The following is a 21,417-nucleotide window of genomic DNA, read 5'->3' on the forward strand; positions in this document are numbered from 1 at the left end:
AATGTTCTGTTGTAGCCTACAACAACCTTGTACACCATTCACAAAACCACCAACCTAGAGTCATCTGCAAACTTACTAAACCACCCTTCACTTTCTTATCTAAGGCATTTATAAAAAATCTCAAAGAGCAAAGATCCCAGAACAGATCCCTACAGAATATCACCAGTCACAAACCAGGCAGAATACAGCCAATCTACTGCCAATCTCTGCCTTCTACGTGAAAGATAATTCTGAATTCATGCAGCCAAGATTTGAAGAATGGACATGCCCCGTGACTTTCTGAATGAGCCTACCATGGGAAACCTTATCGAATGCCTTATTAAAATGCATATATACCACATCCATGACTCTACCTTCATCAATTTGTTTTTGTCAATTTCTCAAAGAATTAAGTCAGGCTTGTGAGGCACAACTTGCCCCTCACAAAGCCATGCTGATTATTCTAATCAGACATTGCTTTTCCAAATACATGTAAATCCTGTCTGTAAGAATCCTCTCCAATACTTTTCCCACCACTGACAAAACACTCATTGGTCCATAATTCCCAAGACCATCCTCATTACTTTTCTTAAACAAAGGAATAACATTTGTAACACTCTGATCTTCTAGGTACTACTCCTGTGCCCAGTAAGGGTGCAAAGACCATTGCCAAAGGTGCAACAATCTCTTCCCTCACTTCCTGGAGTAACCTGTGGTATAAGCCGTCAACCTTTTTCTTAACATCAACATGTTCCAACATTTTAGCCTATTCTACGTTGACCTTTAATGTGTCAAGGCCCCTCTCAATGGTGAATACTGAAGCAAAGTATTCATTAAGGACCTCACTTACCTCCTCCAACTCCATGCATGCTTCCTCTTTTATCCCTGATTAGTCCTACCCTTGCTCGAGTAATCTTCTTGTTCTTCATGTACGTGTAGAACCAGTATCTTTCTTATGTCCCCTTTTTAGCTCCCATAATTCCCTACATAAGCTCCCTCCTGGCTACCTTATAACTCTCAAGAGCAATGTCTGATCCTTGCTTCCTAAGCCTTAAATATGATTGGTGTTATCATGTCATTGTATCTTTCCTGGCATCAGCAAGTAAATACTATTTTAAAGAAGGCACAGGAGCCCCTCTACTTTCTCAGACATTTGCGCAGATAGTTCAAAGTACACTTATTATCAAAGTATGTGTAAATTATACAACCTTGACAACTGTCTGCTTACTGACAGCAGACCTGAAAGAACCTAATTTTAAAAAAAACTAAAGACCAACACCCAATGCGCAGAGAAAGAGAAAAAACACAAATTATACAAAACACTAGAAGCAAGCAACAACATTCCAAACCAAATTGACTCCATAGATCTGAATCCCCTGAGCATCTGGAGTAGGCCAATGTTTCAGTCTGATATGACATATTATCTAAAACTTTGACAAACTTCTATAGTTGTTGTCAAAGACCAGTTGCATCACAGCCTGGTATGGAAGCACCAATGCCCAGGAACGGGAAACCCTCAAAAAAGGTGAATACAGCCTAGTCAATAATAGGAAAAGCCCTCCCCACCAGTAAGCTCAACTACAAGAAGCATTGCCACAACAAGGCAGCACCCATCAAGGACCCTTACCATCCAGGCCATTCTCTCTTCCCGCTGCTGCAATCAGGATGGAGGTACAGGACTCTTAGGTCCCACGCCACCAGGTTCAAGAAAATTTACTACCCTTTAACCATCAGGCTCCTGAATCAGCATGGATGGCGTCACTCACCTTAACACTGAACTGATCACTAAACAAACTATTGGCTCACTTTCAAGGATTCTACAACTGTTTTCAGTATAATTTGTTCACTTAATTTATTTTTTTTTGAATTTGCACAATTTGTCTTTTGCACAGTGGTTGCTTGTCAGTCGCTGTCTGTAGTTTTTCATTGGTTCTACTGTATTTCTTTGCTCTACTGTGAATGTCTATGAAAAGGAATCTCAAGAGTAGGTGATATGTACGTACTTTGCTAATAAATTAACTTTCAGCTTTGAACTTGAACTTTCAATTAATTAGATGTTCCACTTCTCTTCTCAACCATGGTTTCTTTGTCCTGCAATCCTTTTCCAGCCTCAATGGAACAATGCTATCCAGAATCTCTCGCAAGTGCTCCTTAAATACATTTTAGTGATCACATTACATTCCCAAGTTCCTGCCTAATAGCTAACAAATAAACTATTTAATTAACAACCCCAATTAATTTCTTTCCCATACCTTCTGCACCTATCCCTGTCCAATGTTATGCTAAATATCAGGGCATTTTGGTTGCTGTTTCTGAAATGCTCGCCCACTGAGCCAACTACACCTGACCAAATTCATTGCCTTGTGCCAGATGCAGTATGGCCTCTCTTCTCGTCTCCCTATCCACATATCATGTCAGGAATCCTTCCTGGACAGACCAAATTCTGCCATATCTAAACCTTTTGCACAAAGGAATTTGAAAACAGCTATGACAACTACCTTATTATTTTTGCACCTTTTCAAAATTTGCCTCCCAATCCAATCCTCAGTGTCTCTGTTGCTACCTGGGGTCTATAGAATACGCCTAATAGAGTGATTGCCCCCTTCTTGTTTCTGTGTTCCACCTATACTGATACAATAAGATAAAACTTTATTTATCCAGAAGGAAATTATTGTTGCAAAGTTTCTCAATCATAAATATATACTTTAAAATACAAAATGTAAGCACTAAAGAATTAAAAATACAAAATGTGTATCAAATAGTAGTAGTGCAAAATACAGATGTGCAATGAAACAATATACTTAAGGAGGAGTTATAGTTTTATAGCCACAGGGACGAAGGATCTCCTGTGGCGTTCAGAGGTGCACCTCGGTGGAATCAGTCTGTTACTAAAGGTTCTCCTCTGTTTGTCCAGATTGTCCATAAAGCTCTGTAGCTTCTGCAGTATCCCCCTCTCAGATACAACCACCAGGGAATCCAGTTCCACCCTCAGAACAGAGTCAGCCTTCCTCATGAGCGTATTGATCTTCTTGGCATCAGCTACTCTCACCTAGCTGCCTCAGCAGGCTGCAGCGTAAAACAGAAAACTGCCACTACTGATTTGTTGAACATCTGCAATTTAGTACTAAAGACATTGAATGACCGGAGCCTACTCAGGAAGTACAGCTGACTCTGTCCCTTCCTGTACAGAGCCTCTATTTTTAATCCTGTCCAGTTTATTGTCCAGGTGAGGTCCCAGGCATTTGTAGTCCCTGACAACTTCCACATCCATTCCCTTCATGGAGATGGGAATCCAGGGTTTTTTCACCTTCCTGAAGTCCACCACCAACTCCTTAGTGACGTTGAGCTGCAGATGATTCAGCCCACACCATTCAACAAAGCTGTCCATCACTCTTCTGTACTCAGCCTCGTGAGCCCGAATGATACAGCCCACAACTGCCAAAACATCTGAAAATTTCTGCAGGTGGCAGGACTCTGAGTTGTATCTGAAGACCGAAGTGTAGGCAGTGAAGTGGAAGGGAAAGAACAGTCCCAGGGTGCCCCTGTGCCGCTGACCACAGTATCTGATTCACAGCTCTGCAATCTCACATACTGTGGCTGTCTGGACAGGTAGTCTAGGACTACCTGTCCAGGACACTAATGGAGCATCAACCTGCATCTCAATGAGCTTACTCCCTGGTAAAACAAGTCATATGGTGTTAAAACCACTGGAGAAATCAAAGTACCTGAGTTTCACAGGCTCATCCAGATCAGTGTAAGTCCACTGAAGGAGAAAGATAATGGCATCCTCAACTCCAATATGTGGTTGGTAAGCAAAACTGCAGGGAGTCCACTGATGGACTGACGATGGTCCAGAGGTGTGTCAGGACCAACAGATAATCCCACCACAATGTCTCGCCTTTCTGTAGCTATGATACTATTTCTGATTAACAAAGTCACTCTTCCACCTCTTTCACTTCTCTCTCTTACACTTTTGAAATATCTAAGAACACCCAGCAGCCATTCTGCTCTTCCGATAGCCAAGTCTCTGTATTGGCCACAACATCGTACCTCCAAGTACCGATCCAATCATCCTTGTTCTTGATACTTATTGTATTAAAGTAAACATTTTTAAACTCATCAAACACACTTCTTGTGTGCCCCATCTACTGCCTATCCTCCGTCAGTCTTTATATATTGTATCTACCTTTACACCAAGTAATTCATCAACTGTTCACATCCTCCTGATAATCTATTTTAAACTCTCTCAAGAGCTCTACAGATATGCTCACAAGGACACAGATTCCTCTCAAATTCAGGTGTACCCCTACCCTTTTGTTTCAAGACATACCTTCCCCAGAAGAGATCTCAATGACCCACAACTCTAAAACCCTGCCCCCTGCACCATTTCGTCAACCACACATTCATCTGTCATATTATCCTCTTCTTCTCTTCACTGGTGTATGGAACAGGCAGTAATCCAGATATTACTACCCTTCATATCCTGATATTTAGTTTCCTAAACAGCTCCCTATATTCACTCTTCAGGACTTCATCCTTTTCCATAGGTATGCCATGAGTACCAATGTGTACCACCAATTTTAGCTGCTCTCCTTCCCTCTTAAGAATACTGAGATATATTTCTCTTGTTTCAGATGCAGCTCACGCATTTTTTAAATTCTGTTGTCCCTTTCAGGCTCAAAGAAAATGTCAATAGAAAGAGAGGTATGCCACTTTGACCACAATATCTTGACATTCATGCAACCAATGCTCCAGTCCAGTGTTCCAGGGACCAGATACTGGACTTGTATACCAGTATACACACTGCAGAGGTAGGTTTTCTTCACGTCATTAGTAAGCCTTCAGAAGGTATATGACTTTGCAGTATTTGCATTGAACTTTGAACCAACTTTTTACCTCTGGCTTCTTAAATTTAAATTAAAACTTATAATTTTTCTTCAACAGAAGAGTGTTTTTGGAAGCCGATCCTCTAAGAAAGTCAAAAATTTTCTTGTTGAAATACATTGACAGAGTAAAAAAAAGTATAACTTACTACACTAACTAATCACTCTAGAATTGATATCAATATAAAGCATTAATAGCAACTCTAAAATCAAACATGTGCTTATAAGTTAAGAGCTTATTAAAGCATACAGTCCATGAAAGCATCACTTAATGTTAACATAGAACACAAATTTACCTGAAAACTGCCCTACAAACCAGTATTAAAGCAAAGACTTTGCCATTGTCTCATTGTCTAGAAATAAAATCTCACTCTAGGTTCCTGGATGCATTTATACCAGGGTCATCTGCTTACATATACAACAGATCTACCTAAAGAAGCTTCAAAATAGCCATACCAATTGTTGATGACAAAAAGGCAATGAGGCTAGCAGTGCTTGAGGTTATTTCGCATCAGGGAGGGAAATACTCTAGTTAGGAAAGAACAACTTGAATGTAATAGTATCTGAGACCTGAATGGCCATGACAGCAAATAATGCATCTTCTTAACCTATCATATTGAAGGATAAGAGTAATATAAATTAGAGTGCTGAAACACATATATAAAGAAAAAATATTCATTAATGAGAGAAATAGAAACAAAAGATAAAAAAGCTTAAAGAAGATTCCAATTTGGCATTTTTGTTAACATCAATAACAATTGATAACTTAGAATCTGAGCAATGCAGCATTGATACAAGAAGTCCATGCTGACCAAAGTGACCACCAGCTTGTCCTAATTTCCTGCATTCATCACATTACCCTCAGACTACCATTCTTCCATGTACCTATCCAAGTTTTTCTTAAGTGAGACATCTGTACCTGCCTCAACCACTGCTTCTGGCAGTTCGTTCCACTTACTCAACACCTCTACATTAAAAGGTTCCCCTTCAGGCCCCTTTGAAATCTTTCCCCTCTCCTTAAATCTACGCCCCCCAGTTTTGGTCTTCCATACACTAGGGAAAAGACTGTTCATCCATCCTACCTCTCCCTCCCATAATTTTAAGTATTTTTATGAAGTCTCCTCTCATTTTCAACATTCCAAGGAATAAAGGCTTGGCATGGAGAATCTCCCCATATAACTCAGGCCCTCTATTCCTAGTAACATCTTTGTAAATATTTTCTGCGCTTTTTCCAGTTTAACCACATCTTTCTTAGATCAGGGTGACCAAAACCACACACAGTATTCCAAGTGCACTATCAGCAGTAACAACAAAATGTTCTAACTCCTAAACTCAGTGCCCTGACTAATAAAAGCCAGTGTGCTAAATATTATTTTCACTATCCTTCCTACCTCTGCAACACTTTCAATAAATTATGCATCCCTCAATTCCATTACTCTCCATAGTACCCTACCATTCACTGTATAATTCGTCCACCAGTTCTACTTTCCATATTGGATCACCTCACGCTTGCAGTATCTGCATTGAAATCCAATGTCATTCCTCAGCCCACTTCTCTAACTGATCAAGAACCCCAGTAATAACCTTCAATATCAACAACCTTCAAGGATGGGACTGTTAGTTCTCATTAACAGAGAAATTGTTTGTAGTTGCATTGTTAACAAACTTTGTATTTGAAAATTTCAATCTTTATGGCAAATTTAGTTTGTATCAATCTCACACTCATAGTAATTTCATGACATTGATATATGATGGGGAAAATGGTGAGATGTGGTTTCACAAAATTAATCTCATTACAAGCAACTTTTGAGTACCGGCATTTCAAAACACCTGCTCCTTAACATAAGATAACATGCCACTTACAGTTAAAATAAAACACTGTTGACAACAAAATCTAAACCATACATTTCTTGATGTAATGTCAGACAGCATGAAATGTAAACCTTGAACATACCACATCAGATATTTGTGACTGTCAACCTGATATGCACAAACAGCTCCAGTGGCCACATTCTAAATGTGCTAAATATCTAGTTAATGCAAAAATATATGTGCATAAAGGTAGAGCACTGGATGTGGTGCATGTGGATTTAGGTAAGGCATTAAGGTGTTAGGGTTCACCTTGGCAGGCATATCTAGAAAGTCATGACTCATAGCATTCATGGAAACTTGGCTGTGTGGATTTAGAACTGGCTTGCCCAGAGAAAGCAAATGATGGTAGTAAATGGACCACATTCTGCCAGGAAGCCAGTGACCAGTGGTGTCCTGCAGAGATCCATTCTGGGACCCCAATTCATTGTGATTTCTATAAATGACTTGGAAAAAGAAATGGAAGGGTGCATTAATAAGTTCGCAAATTACATGAGGTTGGTTGTGGTGTGAATAGTTGTAGAATGGGGTCATAGGTTTTAACAGGACATTGACAGAATGCAGAGTTGGACTGAAAAGTGAAAGATGGAGTTCAGTCTTGAAAAGTATGAGGTGATACACTTTGAAAGATGGAACTTGAAGGCTGAATGAGGTTAATAGCAGGATTCTTAGTAGTGTGGAAAAAACAGTGATTTTGGGGTCCAAGTTCATAGATCCATCAACATTGCCGTGCAGGTTGATAAGAGGTCTATGGCGGGGGGAGGAGATAGAATACAAGGTTTGTGAGTTATTTTGCTGCCCTATTAAATTCTGCTTAGTCTACAATTCGAGTACTGTGTTCAGTTTTGGTTGCCTCATTATAGGAAGGATATGAAAGCTTTAAGTAGGTGCAAAGGAGATTTATCAGGGTGCTGCCTGGATTAGATAATATGCTTCATCAGGAGATGTTGAGTGAGCTAAGGCTTTTTTCTTCAGTGCAAAGGAAGATGAGAGTCAACTTGATAAACATGTAAGATTATGAGAGGCATTGATATAGCGGAGAGCCAGCGCCTTTATCACAGGACGCAATGGCCGATACCAAAGGACATCCATTTAAGGAGTGTGGAGGAAAGTTTTAGGAAGTAAGTGTTATTGCTTTTACAGAGAAAGTGGTATGTGCCTGAAATGCACTGTCAAGGATGGTGGTAGGGCCTGAAACAACAGGAACACTTAAGAGGCTCTTAGATAGGCACAGAGATGTAAGAAAATTGGAAGGTTATGAACTGTGTGCCCCAGCTGGCTGGTGGCGTAGTGGACTTCAGAGCGAAGGCTCCTGAGTTCAAATCCAGCTGGCCCCCTTGCACGCCTTACATCCTGCTGGGTTGAGCGCCGAGCTAGCAACTCAGCCTCGTAAAAATAAGAAAGCCTGCTAAAAAACGCCATCCTGACAGTGTCCCCGTGACTCCACTCTGACTTAAGGGCTTTCTTTTTCTTCTATGAGCTGTGTGGGGAGGGAAGGGGATAGATTGATCTTGGAATAGATTTATATAGGTTGGCACAACATCATGTGCCAAAGGGCTCATTCTGTGTTGTATTGTATGTATTTTGTTCTATCTGCTATTCTCACCAAAAATAACAAGAGCTACATTTCTTGGGTAAGTGATTTCAAACATTTATTGACAATTCTTCTGACCTATTTCCATTTTCCCTATTCTGAAAATTGCAAATCCCAACCTTGATTTCCTTTTATCCCTTTTGTAGAACACCATTTTCCTCCACAATGTTCTACCAGTATTTCCAATTTTAAACTTTAAGTTATAATCTTGCTACTTATGCATAATCTCTAAGTGGGCATTACTTCATCAAATTCATCTTACATTAAATATCATCAACTGTAGATCCATTCACAACCAACAAATCAGTAAAAAGCTACATGACAGGCTTCTCTCATTAGGTTTCTTACTGCATTTCACAAAACCCCTTTCTTAGCTGAACATGCAACATAATAGTTAACATTCAAAAGAACCTATCCTCAATCAGGTAAGAAAAAAGTTTACAACTGAATTCTCTTAAGATAAATTATAACAGTAGTACAACAAACTTTGCTTATATATCTAGTTTTTGCATGAAGTGATGGCATACCGAAGGTTCAAAAGCAGTCAAATATTGGGTACTTTTAACAATTTTATTATTTTTTTCCTTCATCCTTATTTACCACCCAGAAACAGAGAAGAATAAATAGCTTAAACCAATAGATAACAAAGGACCAGAAAGAAGCACCGCCTTGATGAATGGATATTCAAACCAATGCAAGATTAATTGGAGATGAGCAAAAAAGATACAAGGATATATATCGTTTTCCTATGGGATTACAAAATATACTTTAAGTCGTCCATACCCCAACACAACTAGCTATAAAAATAAGCAGCAGAAAGAACAAGTTTACTCTTAATCCAGCACTGGCACGGACACAGTTACTGTTATTTTTCAATGCTCAAGATGCAATGATAGAGACTATAAAATTAGATTGAGCTACACTGCACATTATCACCATTACTTCTAATGAACTGTTGCAACTATTCCAAGTATTACAATATACCTCACAGGTCTCATTTTAACATCTAATCTATACATTTTTGCAATGTCAGCATAATCCTGACCAGTGATTTCTTACTTCCATTTGTATATCTGATGTTACATCTATATAGCCTATGCTGCTCCAGTTAAATTCAACACAAAATCAACAATGATGCCTCAATTTTCAATGTTCCAAAGCAGAGCGAAGGAATATAAAAACCAGACTGGTCTTCTATTCCAGATCACTACAAAGATATCTCACTAAAAATTGCATGCACGGACAGGTGAAGAAAGGACTCCCTTGGCAATGATGCCCCACAGTCGAATAGCCCACCGATACTCACCTTGTAGGCTTACACATGAAGAACAGACCCTTGGGTGAGGTACCGGAGGGCTGCTGGTGCCTGTGGAACCATACCCCAGCATGAGTCACCACCTTCAGGAGAGGAGAGAAGGGGAGAAAATTGGGAAAAAAAATTCTTTAGCTTTACTCCATGTCAACACTGGAAGAGTAAAGTCTCACCATGTGACAACTATGCACAAATAACAGGCAGTGCAAAAGCACAGATAGTGTCACCTCATGTTAGATGTCCTGAGCTTTTAGGTAAAATCCTGCCACTCACTCAAGCCTACTTGCCACTGTAATAAGACTTTTCATCTTAAAATGATGATGGTAAAATATCTGTCTTCTACAGACAGTAGCAAAATGGTTTATGGTCAAGTGACAGATCTCCACTCCAGCAGATGATGAAGGCTGTGCTGCAGCTTTGTTACGTCAAGTCAAAAAATATGCATTAAAATCTACTCTAAAACTGAATGCAAAATAAGTCTAGATAGACAATCACTGAAATTAAATTAAGACATTCCACCAAGCTATCTGCAATGACTTTGGAGGCCATTGTTGAGTGTCTAATAACCTACTATCAATACTTGAACGATGTGGCAAAAAATTAGTAGATCCATTTACCAATACTATTTATGTGCAGATCAAGAATTTACTTTTCATGCGCAAATTTACAGTTTTGCAAAAGAATTTTCCATTAGCAAATACTCACTAAAACTGATCTTTGGCTTTCAGATCTAAATAATTAAGAAATTTCATTTTATTGACATACAGTGCAGAAAAGGTCCTTCTGGCCATTTAACCAGCATGGCACAGCTGCCCTCTGATTTTAATCCTAGCCCAACCATGAGACAATCTACAATGACCAATTAACCTTCCAACTGATACGTCTTTGGACTATGGGAGGGAATCGGAGCACCTGGAGAAAACCCACATGGTCACAGGGAGAACATACAAACTTCTTACAGGCAGCAGCAGGAATTGAACCCAAATCGTTGATACTGTAAAGCATTGTGCTAGCCACTACACTACCATGCCATCCCAGAGCCTGCCAGAACAAAAAGGATGGCCTGCGTGAATATTGTTGAGAAGTGTATTCAGATCTAAATAGTTAAGAAATGCTTCTAAGCTTACCAGAACAAAAAGTATAGCCTGCAGGAGTATTCTTGGGAAAGTTTATTCAAATAATGGTTCTCATTAACAGGACAGGTTAGTTCAAACATTGCACTACAGAGTGAAAAAAATGGTATGTCACCAATTTTAAAAGGGAATGTTACAATAAGAGGGAAATAAAAATGCACAAAAAAACCCACCATGACAGTTGTCACAGTAAAAGCATCAACATATTAAAATGCAGCAACACAGTGGGTTGCGGCAGGTGTAAATTGAGGAGAAGGGAGCTCAATGTTTAGGGATGACACTTTCATCAAGTAACAACAGCCAACCACTAATCAAATATCCTATGGACATAGCACAGTCAGAGCTTCATGGAAACAGTTAGGAAAAGCAGTGCCAATTTACTTTAGTCTTCACTTACCTCGGTGGAATTTTATTCTAAACTCCACTGAGATCTTCAGACTCTATCAGATAATAATACCAGGTGGTATTGTACAAATATTAGAAACTGGGTATAGTGTTATATAAATATTACCTCACATGCTTGAAGTCCTACAGTTTATCCCCAGATATCTCAAAGAAGCAGTATTTCTATTTGGAGCAAATCCATTGGTTCAGTTAAGGTACGGGGGGCAACAAAGAAAATAGTTGAATTTACGCAAAGGTTCTCAAGAACCCAAATGATCAGCAGAAAAAAAAAATACAGCTCGAAATTCAGCAATGGGTAAAAACAGTTAAATTCATACAGAATGTTCAACAAGAGATAACTTACAATGCATTTCTTTTCTCTTTAAATAAAATGCTGCCAGCCCTCTCATCCCAAAAACATGAATTACCTGAACATAATTTACATTTAATGTTCTTATGCCAACTACCAGAAAATCACATGCAGGATCTTTGCGCCTCCACTTCCATATATCAATAAAGTTTCCACCAGCTTCAGATGAGCTTGCTTCTCTGATCTCAATGCCTACTCAAAACTTCCAACAATACACAGAATGAAGAGCGATCAGTTAGGCCTGATCCTTTATAAACTGTTTGCGCCATCGTGTCATTTACACTCCCCCAATAATAAATAACTAATAATAATATTTGAAATCTTTCTAGAATTCAACTACTTGACCAGAAATATTTTCAAGATCACATCACATATTATACTGTTGCCAACTCAAAACTAATCTACCATTACCTAAAACCACTTATCAAAAGCTAACTTCATTCATCTCCAGGTTGTCAAACAATTTGTTAATTCAAGGATCAAACTACCAATTTGGCTTCAACAGCCCAGATAAATTCCCAAGCTCCTTTTTTATTACAAGTAATACCATTCTCACTGTACTTATTTAACCTAATATCAATACTTCAAGTGATAATAAATCAATGCTGCAACAATCACCTATGCAGAGCCAAATAGAAACTGATAGCCATTGACACATTATTCAAATCTGACCACATTCAGTTTTCTCATCTGTCTTCCTGAACAACAAGTTGTATTTTGTATGATGCATTTAACATAAACAAGCTTCTCAAGGTGCTTTGTAGGAACACAGACGAACAACACATGACATCAAGCTGCCTAAGGAGATACAAGAACAGGTGATCAACAGAGTTCAAAGAGAGTTTTTAAGAATCAGCTTAGAAGAAAGAAAGGGGGATGTTTAAAAACCAGAAATTGGGCCATGGCAGTTGAAGCTATGATCGTCAACAATGGAATGATTAAAATGGAAGACACTTCGGAAGCCACAGTTGAAGAAATACATACTTTGGAGGATTGGAGGATGTTACAGAGATGGTATGATATTCAAAACAGAAGTTAGAACTGAGGTGCTGTCAGGAAGACATCCCATACAGGTCAAAGGGCAAGGTGTGGAATGAATTACACTGGGATAAAGTAATAGAGTTTTAGAAGTTGCAAAGAGGGAAAATGACCAAAAGAGCACTCAAATCACCAAGGCTAGGAGGTGACCAAAGCATGAATGAAGTTTCAATTAACAAAATAATCTACAATTACGGAAATAATAGGAAATAAGCCATAGTTGGCATTTCTACTGTATTTTATATACCTTAGTTCAGCACAACATTGTGATTCTTATGATCTATGTAAATAACTTTCCAGCTGGTAAGGATACCTGGAATCCCCTTCTCATCTCTAATTGTGAAACGGAGCGAGGGGAACAGAGTTGATTCCTGGCTTATTTATCCATATTTCAGAGTATCACAGTAGCAAATTAAGCCCCCATATTAACACGTTTTGAGGAATGTATCATGTGTCAACCAGATCTTTGAATATAATTTGCTAGAATACCAGTTAAAACAATTGCTGAAGCAATTAAAGTGACATTGAGCAAACTCAAATGCCTCAAACTGCCAACATTAAAGTACGAAAAGTAAAGCAAAACTTGTCTGTTAACCATAACCTTTATAAAGAAGATTGATATATTTCTTACCTTGGCCTTTGGAAGATATACCACTGCAATCAGATGGATTAATTACCCAGTAGTAATATTTGAGAGTATGCATTAGCTGCAGTACAGTGCCTACTCTACGGATAGTACTGTAGATAGTAGCCGTACCAATGAATTCAGCAGACAAATAAGTATATAGTGAAAGCTGTACCTGCAAGGTAAATGTAAAAGTATCAATTGCTCAATCTGTTAAAAAACATGCAATGAACACTTATTTATCTACTACATTAACTCATGAATGCTGTAATACTAACAAATTTTATCGTCAATGAGAATGATGCAACTGCAATTATAGGTCATTTAATTTTTTTGGTTGGGTAAAATTAAATACACTGGATAACAAAATTTTTCAAAAGTGTTTCATTCTCAGATTTTTGTTGTTTATGATAGACTGCTTGAAGCTGAACAGAAATATAATTTCAGACTACTTGTATCACATAGGAATTTGGAGAAACAAGAAATTAGCTTTTACTGAATATGTGTTTATTGCACAACAGTGCTGACACTTAATTTAACTGAGCTAAAAATGTTTTGTTGATGATTTTCATTTGTACTCAATGTCTGAGGCTTCTCACTTGAATGCCACTGATAGATTCCAGTTGCCCTGATACCATTTCTCCATGATGCAGCGTCCTGGTGAAACCTTTCACTGTGCTCGTTACTGACAGCAGCAAGATTTGCAGGGAAGAAGATGCTTTAGTGACATGTTGCACTTTATGGTTTTGTATGGTTGAAGCATGTTTTCAACCAGATGCACATAGTTTGGTGCTCTGTAGCTACTAAGAAATTTTTCAAAAACATCCTTGAATGCCCTCCATGCAATTTTCTCTGGTCCCACTATAAGTTCTTTGAATTGCCTGCCATTGATGACCTGTTTGATTTGTAGACAAAAAAAAATGCCTTCCTTAATCCTGGTGTCAGTTATTCTGATGATTTAGGAATTGAAATAACAACTATAAGTGATATCAAAAAAATGGGGTATGACAGAGAAACTTCATAGCAATTTTTACACTCAGCAGCCTAAAGTACTCAGGAAGCAGAATCATTATTGTCCAGTGCTTTTAATTAATGCTATCCTATAAATACAATGGTACATTATTGAGATAGAATGTCTGAACATGTAATATTTGAAACGTTCAAAAATAGTTTCAAGATAGACAGATAAAAAGAAAAAGAACATTGAAACTTACATAAGAACAGAAATAGTAAAAAATTTTTAGATCTGTCAGCAGTGAAGCAAATAAAATCAAACAAAAATGTTTTGGACATAAATCCTTCAGTGGCAAACTATTCATCACTGATTTGAATAGGAAATCCCAACATAGAGCTGAGGATGAAAGATGCAAGATGTTTTATTTTCTTATTTAATATCATTTCAATTGCTTCTATTTATTAGCATTTATTTATTAGCTTTGTACACATTAATTAAACTCAGCTTTCTTAGTTCCAATAAACTTCTCCACTCTACTCTCATGTAAAATTTTTCAGTCCTGCCAATCTTGCAATTCTTCTCTAGACCCTCTTCAGTGCAGTGATAGCTGTAATTAAACTGTATTCAAACCATCACTACAATTCTATTTAAACATCTTTGTGCTAATGTTCTGTGCTGTGGGTAATAAAGGAAAGCACAGGCAAAGCTCTCCCTACCACTGAGTACATTTACATGGAGCGTTGCCACATGAAAGCAATGTCCATTATCAAGGATGCCCACCATCCAGGCCAGACCACAACCATCCACAAGTCCACAGCTTTTGGCGATCAGCGTGTCCTGGGTTCAATGCCAAGGACTGAGGCATGAGGGCTGAATCATAAGTTAGGAAGTCGAGGCACATCAGCAGAAGCCAAGTCTGCGAACCTCTGAGTCCTCTGGGAAGGTCAAAGCTGTATTGCCTGTCAGCCAAGTCAGAGTCTGCTGGAGATAGAAGGCCTGTCCTGAGTCAAACAGCTACGTATGTGCATTGGTGAGAGGGAGAATTGGGGCTTACTTTGCTATTGTTTTGATGCTGTTGTTATATTCTGTGCCGTTCTGCAAAACTTTGTGAGTATGATATGTTGGTGCCAGAATGTATGACAACACTTGCGTGCTGCCTCAGCATACCCTTAATTGTCTTGGTTGTTGACAGGAATGACACATTTCACTGTATGTTTCAAAGTACACCTGAAAAATTTGAATCCTGAATTGAGTAGAAGGTACAGGAGGCTTAGGTCCCATACCACCTAGCTCAGGGACAGTTATTACCCTAAAATCATCAGGCTCCAGAACCAATGTGGATAACTTCACTCATTTCAAATCGGAACTGATTCCATAACTTCTAGACTCACTTTCAACTCATGTTCTCAGGATTATTTATTTTTTATTTGCACAATTTGTCTTTGCACATTGGCTTGTCAGACTTTATGTACATTTTTACATAAATTCAATTGTATTTCTTGATTTTCTTGTAAATGGCTCCAAGAAAATTAATTTCATAGTAGTATATGGTGACATATACAGACTTTGATAGTAAAATTATTTTGACTTCCTTTACCACTCACTAACCTGTCCTACTAACATGAAGGATCTATGAATGTGAAATTCAGGATCCTTTCATTCCTCCACACTGCGTAATACCATTCTATTTACTATGCATTCTCTTGCTTTCCTGTGCCATCCAAATTGTAGTACTTCATCTTTCTCTAGATCAAAGTCCATTATTTTTCTGCTCAAATAACAAAACTAGCTCTATAGTCATACAGACAAAAGTTATGCTCCTCACTATAAACTACAGGCCAATACTTGAATATCATTTGTAAAGTTCTTTATTTTGGATGTACATATAAGCCTAAAACATTAATATATATTAAGACAAGCAATGAACGAAGTACTGAGCACTGTGGAATGCCACTTGTAACTCTCATCCAGTCACAAATCATTATGCTTTGTTTCTGGCAACCAAACAAATTTTAGTTCAATTATGTCACTCACCTTTGGATCCAGTAGGTGGCTACTTTCCTAACCAGCATGTCATGTGGGGTTTTGTCAAAAACTTTGCTAAAATCTACAATAAATCTTTCAAATGTACTGCCCTTGTTTGGTCTGCTTGTTACCTCCTGAGAAAGTTTGATCAAGTTACTCAGTCTTCACTATCCTTCAACAACACCATTTCAACAGTCACAAATTAATCTACATTTCCTGCATAAGAGTTTACAAATCCTTCATAACTGATTCCAATAATACCTCCATTGAAAATTACTTGACCTGCCAATACTTGTTTTATGAGTTCCTTGCTTGTCAAAGCAATGCTGCAATGTTAACAGCACTCTGGGATCAATCTCACTCTTCTCTATGGGAATATATTTCAGTGAATCCCTCAAACTCCTTCTTGAAAGTTTCCCATTGCTTTTCAACTAGCTCATCTAAAAAGACAGAATCAAGTATTTAAGCAGAAGATGTGCTGAGGGTGGAACTAAGGCAATATTGTGGAAAAAGAAATCTTCACATGTTAATTTTCTTTTCTTTAATTAATTTGAAAAATTAATTACAACACACCTAAATTAGTCCAGAATCTCAAATAACATACCTTTTTTCCCATGCATTTTTGGTAGCTTGCCTGTGCTGGGAAGGCAGAATTTATTACTAATTCTAAATTACCTTTAAGAAAGTAATGTTAAGTCAGCTTCTGGCACTACTGCCATCCCACTAGTAAGGATATTCTCACAGTGCTGTTGAAAAAGTTGTTTCAGGCATCATCCCTGTAAATGATGGCCTTGCAATACATTTCTAATATAGAATAAAGTATGTCTCAAAGGGAAATGTGCAGGTAATGATTTTCTCATATTCCTACTCTCAAGTTTTTGTTGACTGTGGTTGTAGAGTTTGGAAACACTATGAGTTTATCCCGGGCAAGTAACTGCTGAACATTCTGTAGATTGTTCATGTTGCTGTAACTGTGTTTTAGTGATGCTGATAATGGATGTTTGAGTCAAAGATTGTACAAATCATGCAGACTGCTTTGTCCAGGATAATATTAAGCTTCTTGGAAGCTGCTGGAGTTGCACTCATCAGACAGATTAAGCATATGTTATTATACTTCCCACTACAGTGGTTGAAAGTCCTTGGAATGTCAGGAGTTGAGTCACTCAAAGATACCCAGTCTCTGACTAGTACTTGTCACTTTAGCAAGGAGGTAGCTAGCCCAATTGAGTTTCTGCAGTTTCAAGGACGTTCTGCAGTAATAGTGAGGAAAGTGGTGATGATAACTCCATTCAATCATAAGTTTTTCTAGTTAAGACTTTTTTTCTTGCTGGAAATAGTCATGGCCTGGGGATTTTATGGCACAAATGTTATTTGCTACTTATCAGGCCATACCTGAAAGTTGCTTATGTTTTGTTTCTGCAAGTGAGATACTTAAGTTTCCTGACAGGTTTTGAATAGAACTTATTATACAATCATCACTGAGCATCCCCACATTTGACCATATAATGAAAGAAAGGTCACTGAAGAAGCACTGCAGTAATATTTTATGACTGGTTGATCATCGGAACACCATTGCAAAGGTTTAATTTTGGTGATGGCTTATATTAAGCCCATATTCATACTTAGAGACAAAGAAAAACAGGTTAAATTGTTAACAATCCTCTGGAGAAAATGAACAGGTCAAACAAGTTTGATGTTGGAAGATTTTGACCTGAAACAATGACAAATGGCAATGGTCCCGGCAGATTGGAAAAATGCTAATGTAACTCCTTTATTTAAAAAGGGCAATAGACAGAAGGCTGGGAATTATAGGCCAGTTAGCCTAACATCTGTGGTTGGCAAAATGTTGGAATCGATAATTAAGGAAACAGTAACAGGGCATTTGGATAAACCTAGCTTAATAGGACAAAGTCAGCATGGCTTTACAAAAGGGAAGTCATGTTTGACAAATTTGTTGGCGTTCTTTGAGGACATAACATATAGGGTAGATAAAGGGGAACCAGTGGATGTGGTGCATTTGGACTTCCAAAAGGCATTTGACAAGGTGCCACACCAAAGATTATTACTTAAAAGTAAAAAATCATGGGATTGGGGATAATATTCTGGCATGGGTGGAGGATTGGCTTTCTAACAGAAAACAGAGAGTTGGGATAAATGGTTTATTCTCAGACTGGCAGTTGGTGACTAGTGGTGTTCCGCAGGGGTCGGTGTTGGGACCCCAACTCTTTACAATCTATATTAATGATTTGGATAAAGGGACTAAGTGCAACGTATCGAAGTTTGCTGATGACACAAAGATGGGAGGGTGTGTAATGAGTGCGGAGGACATAGAAACCCTGCAGGGGGGCATAGATAGACTGAGAGACTGGGCAGACATTTGGCAGATGAAATATAATAATGACAAGTGTGAAGTCTTACACTTTGGCAGGAAAAATAATAGAGCAAGTTATTATTTAAATGGAGAGAAACTGGAAAGTGCTTCTGTGCAAAGGGATCTGGGGGTCTTGGTGCAGGAAACACAAAAAGTTAGTATGCAAGTACAGCAGGTGGTCAAGAAGGCCAATGGAATGCTGGCTTTTATTGCTAGGGGGATGGAGTATGAGAACAGGGAGGTCTTACTGCAGTTGTACCGGGTATTGGTGAGACCACACCTGGAGTACTGCATGCAGTTCTGGTGTCAATATTTAAGAAAGGACATACTGGCTCTCGAGGCAGTGCAGAGAAGGTTCACTGGGTTAATTCCGGGGATGGGTGGGTTGATGTACGATGAGAGGTTGAGTAGATTGGGACTCTACTCATTGGAGTTCCGAAGAATGAGAGGCGATCTTATTGAAACATATAAGATTGTGAAGGAGCTTGATCGGGTGGATGCAGGGAGAATGTTCCCAATGATGGGTGAAACTAGGACTAGGGGGCATAATCTTAAAATAAGGGGATTCCGTTCCAGATTGAGATGAGGAGACATTTCTTCACTCAGAGGGTAGTGGGGCTGTGGAATTTACTGCCCCAGAGAGCTGTGGAAGCTACTACACTCAATAAACTCAAAACGGAGATAGACATTTTCCTGGATAAAAATGGCATTAGGGGATACGGTGAGCGAGCAGGTAAGTGGACATGAGGCTAGGTTTAGATCAGCCATGTGATTTCCTGGACCAGTTTTCGATAGCCTGGATGGGTCGGAGAGGAATTTTCCAGATTTTTTCTCCTCAATTGGCAAATCGTTTTTTTTTCCCCTGGGTGATCACATGGGTTTGGGCGGGATGAATAATAAAATAAAATGGGCAGCATGGTGCCCTGTTGGTTGGCACTGTTGCCTTGTGGGATTCGGTGAAAACTAGAGTTAAGATTGGATCAGCCATGATCTTGTTAAATGGCGGAGGAGGCTTGAGGGGCCGATTGGCCTACTCCTGCTCCTATCTCTTATGCATAATTCCTTTCATTCTGCAGATACTTCTCAGCCCGCTGAATTCCCCCAGTACTGTGTTTGTGGCTCCAGGTTGAACTTCTGCCCCTGAATGATCCCCACTAAATCCTGGAGATAATGTTCATTTTTCAATAATGCAATTAAACAGCCTTTCATCACCCACAAATAAAAATGAGTTTAAATCTCTTATCTTGCAAAAGAGTTGAAAGTAGGGCCAGCACATGGATATTGTGCAGAAGAGCTGTGAAATAAAGACTGAAGGAAGCATTTCACACAATATATATTTTTTCCCAAATGTACTAAAATCATACCTTTGCAGGAGTATGAATCCAGATAGCAGGATTAAACAGAATATGATCACACAACTGCTTTAATAAGGGTGCTCCATGAGTCAAACCATCCAGATATTTAGCAAAGGATAAAAATTGTTCAAGAACAGCACGTGTTATGTGGACTCTGGATGACTATCAGAGAAAAAAAATGAGAACGTAAAATTACTTAAGCTTCTTTAAACGATGATGTTACAAATGTGTACTCTACATAATCGTATTTTTTAAAATGTAATCCAAATTAATTCTGGGTAAACTGGGAATTTCAAACTACTGACACTTAGTTTAAGAGATTGTGAAAAGTATCAGGTTAATTATCTTTTATGTGTAAACCAGGTTCCTGCCTACATTATCCATTCTGAAGCAGGCCTTTGTCCTGAAATACCAACAATTCTCTTCACACCATAGATGCCTACATATCCTTGCATGCACAGATAACCACCAAGTGCAAGGAAGCAAAAGAAAAGTGGCTTAAGGACAAATGTGAGTTAATAGAACAATTGCAGAAGACCAACAACAACAAACGTATGCACGACGAGATCAAAGACGTCACAAATCAGAAGAAAAGCGGGGCAACAACAGGATGTATAAAAGCAAAAGACGGATCTACAATTATGGAAAAAGGAAAAATAATGCAGAGATGGTCCGAATACATCAACGACCTATTACAACCACAAAGACCAAAAGGACAACATTTATATTGGCAACAACGAGGGCCCAGCAATACTGAAAGAAGAAGAGCAACATGCTATGAAGTAAATGCAAAAGGGGAAGTCATCAGGACCAGATAACATTCCAGTTGAACTGTATGAAGCACTAGAAGAAATTAGTAATCTTATTGAATAGAATATACAACAGTGGCAAAGTACCAGAAAATCTTTTAAAGCCAGTATTCATTGCACTGCCAAAGAAACCATGTGCAACAGAGTGTGGACAACACAGAACAATTTGTTTAATGAGCCACCTCACATACTCTACATATCATTTCATCACCTGTTTTATAACTTTCAGTGATCAGAGCAGAGCTACGTTCTTTAGTATTCTACCATTTATCATATATTCCCTTACTTTGTTCCCACCCTCACCAACCCTCAACCAAATACATTATCTTATACCTCACCTGAATGAAATCATTTGTCACATTTCTGCTGCGCATAACTATTTTCTTAAATATCTTCCAGTAACATAGAAACTTTTCCCTCACTGTCAATGTTGATATGATCAACAAATTTCTTAATTTATAAATTCCTTAATTCCTTAATAAATTTCTTAATTTATAAAACAAGGGGACTAATGTTGAAGTGTTTGGAACTCCATTGCAAGGACCCTTATGTCACCGAAATCCCAATTACTCTTCATTTAAATGCACCCAGCTATTTTTTTTTAATCAAGCCTATCCTTTTTTTGTATTTTAGTCTTCTCTCTTTTACTTGCCTCAAGAATCTGCCATGCTGCTCATTGTTCAACACTTTGCTAAAACTAATATGGACTAACAAC

The 21,417-nt window shown here is 38.4% G+C and overlaps 1 protein-coding gene across 2 annotated transcripts in view; it reads right to left on the minus strand.

The window, feature by feature from the left end:
• nbeaa (neurobeachin a) overlaps window positions 1-21,417 on the minus strand; it is a 790,167-nt gene that overhangs the window by 571,382 nt on the left and 197,368 nt on the right. For both annotated transcript variants that reach the window (XM_059964072.1, XM_059964073.1), the window contains exons 12-13: window positions 19,903-20,055; window positions 13,194-13,362 (exon numbers count right to left, since the gene is read on the minus strand). In XM_059964072.1, the coding sequence (XP_059820055.1) occupies window positions 13,194-13,362; window positions 19,903-20,055 (322 nt within the window). The remainder of the gene's footprint in view (window positions 1-13,193; window positions 13,363-19,902; window positions 20,056-21,417) is intronic.

This window comes from Hypanus sabinus, chromosome 3 (genome assembly GCF_030144855.1).
Source record: "Hypanus sabinus isolate sHypSab1 chromosome 3, sHypSab1.hap1, whole genome shotgun sequence".
Lineage (NCBI taxonomy): Eukaryota > Metazoa > Chordata > Chondrichthyes > Myliobatiformes > Dasyatidae > Hypanus > Hypanus sabinus.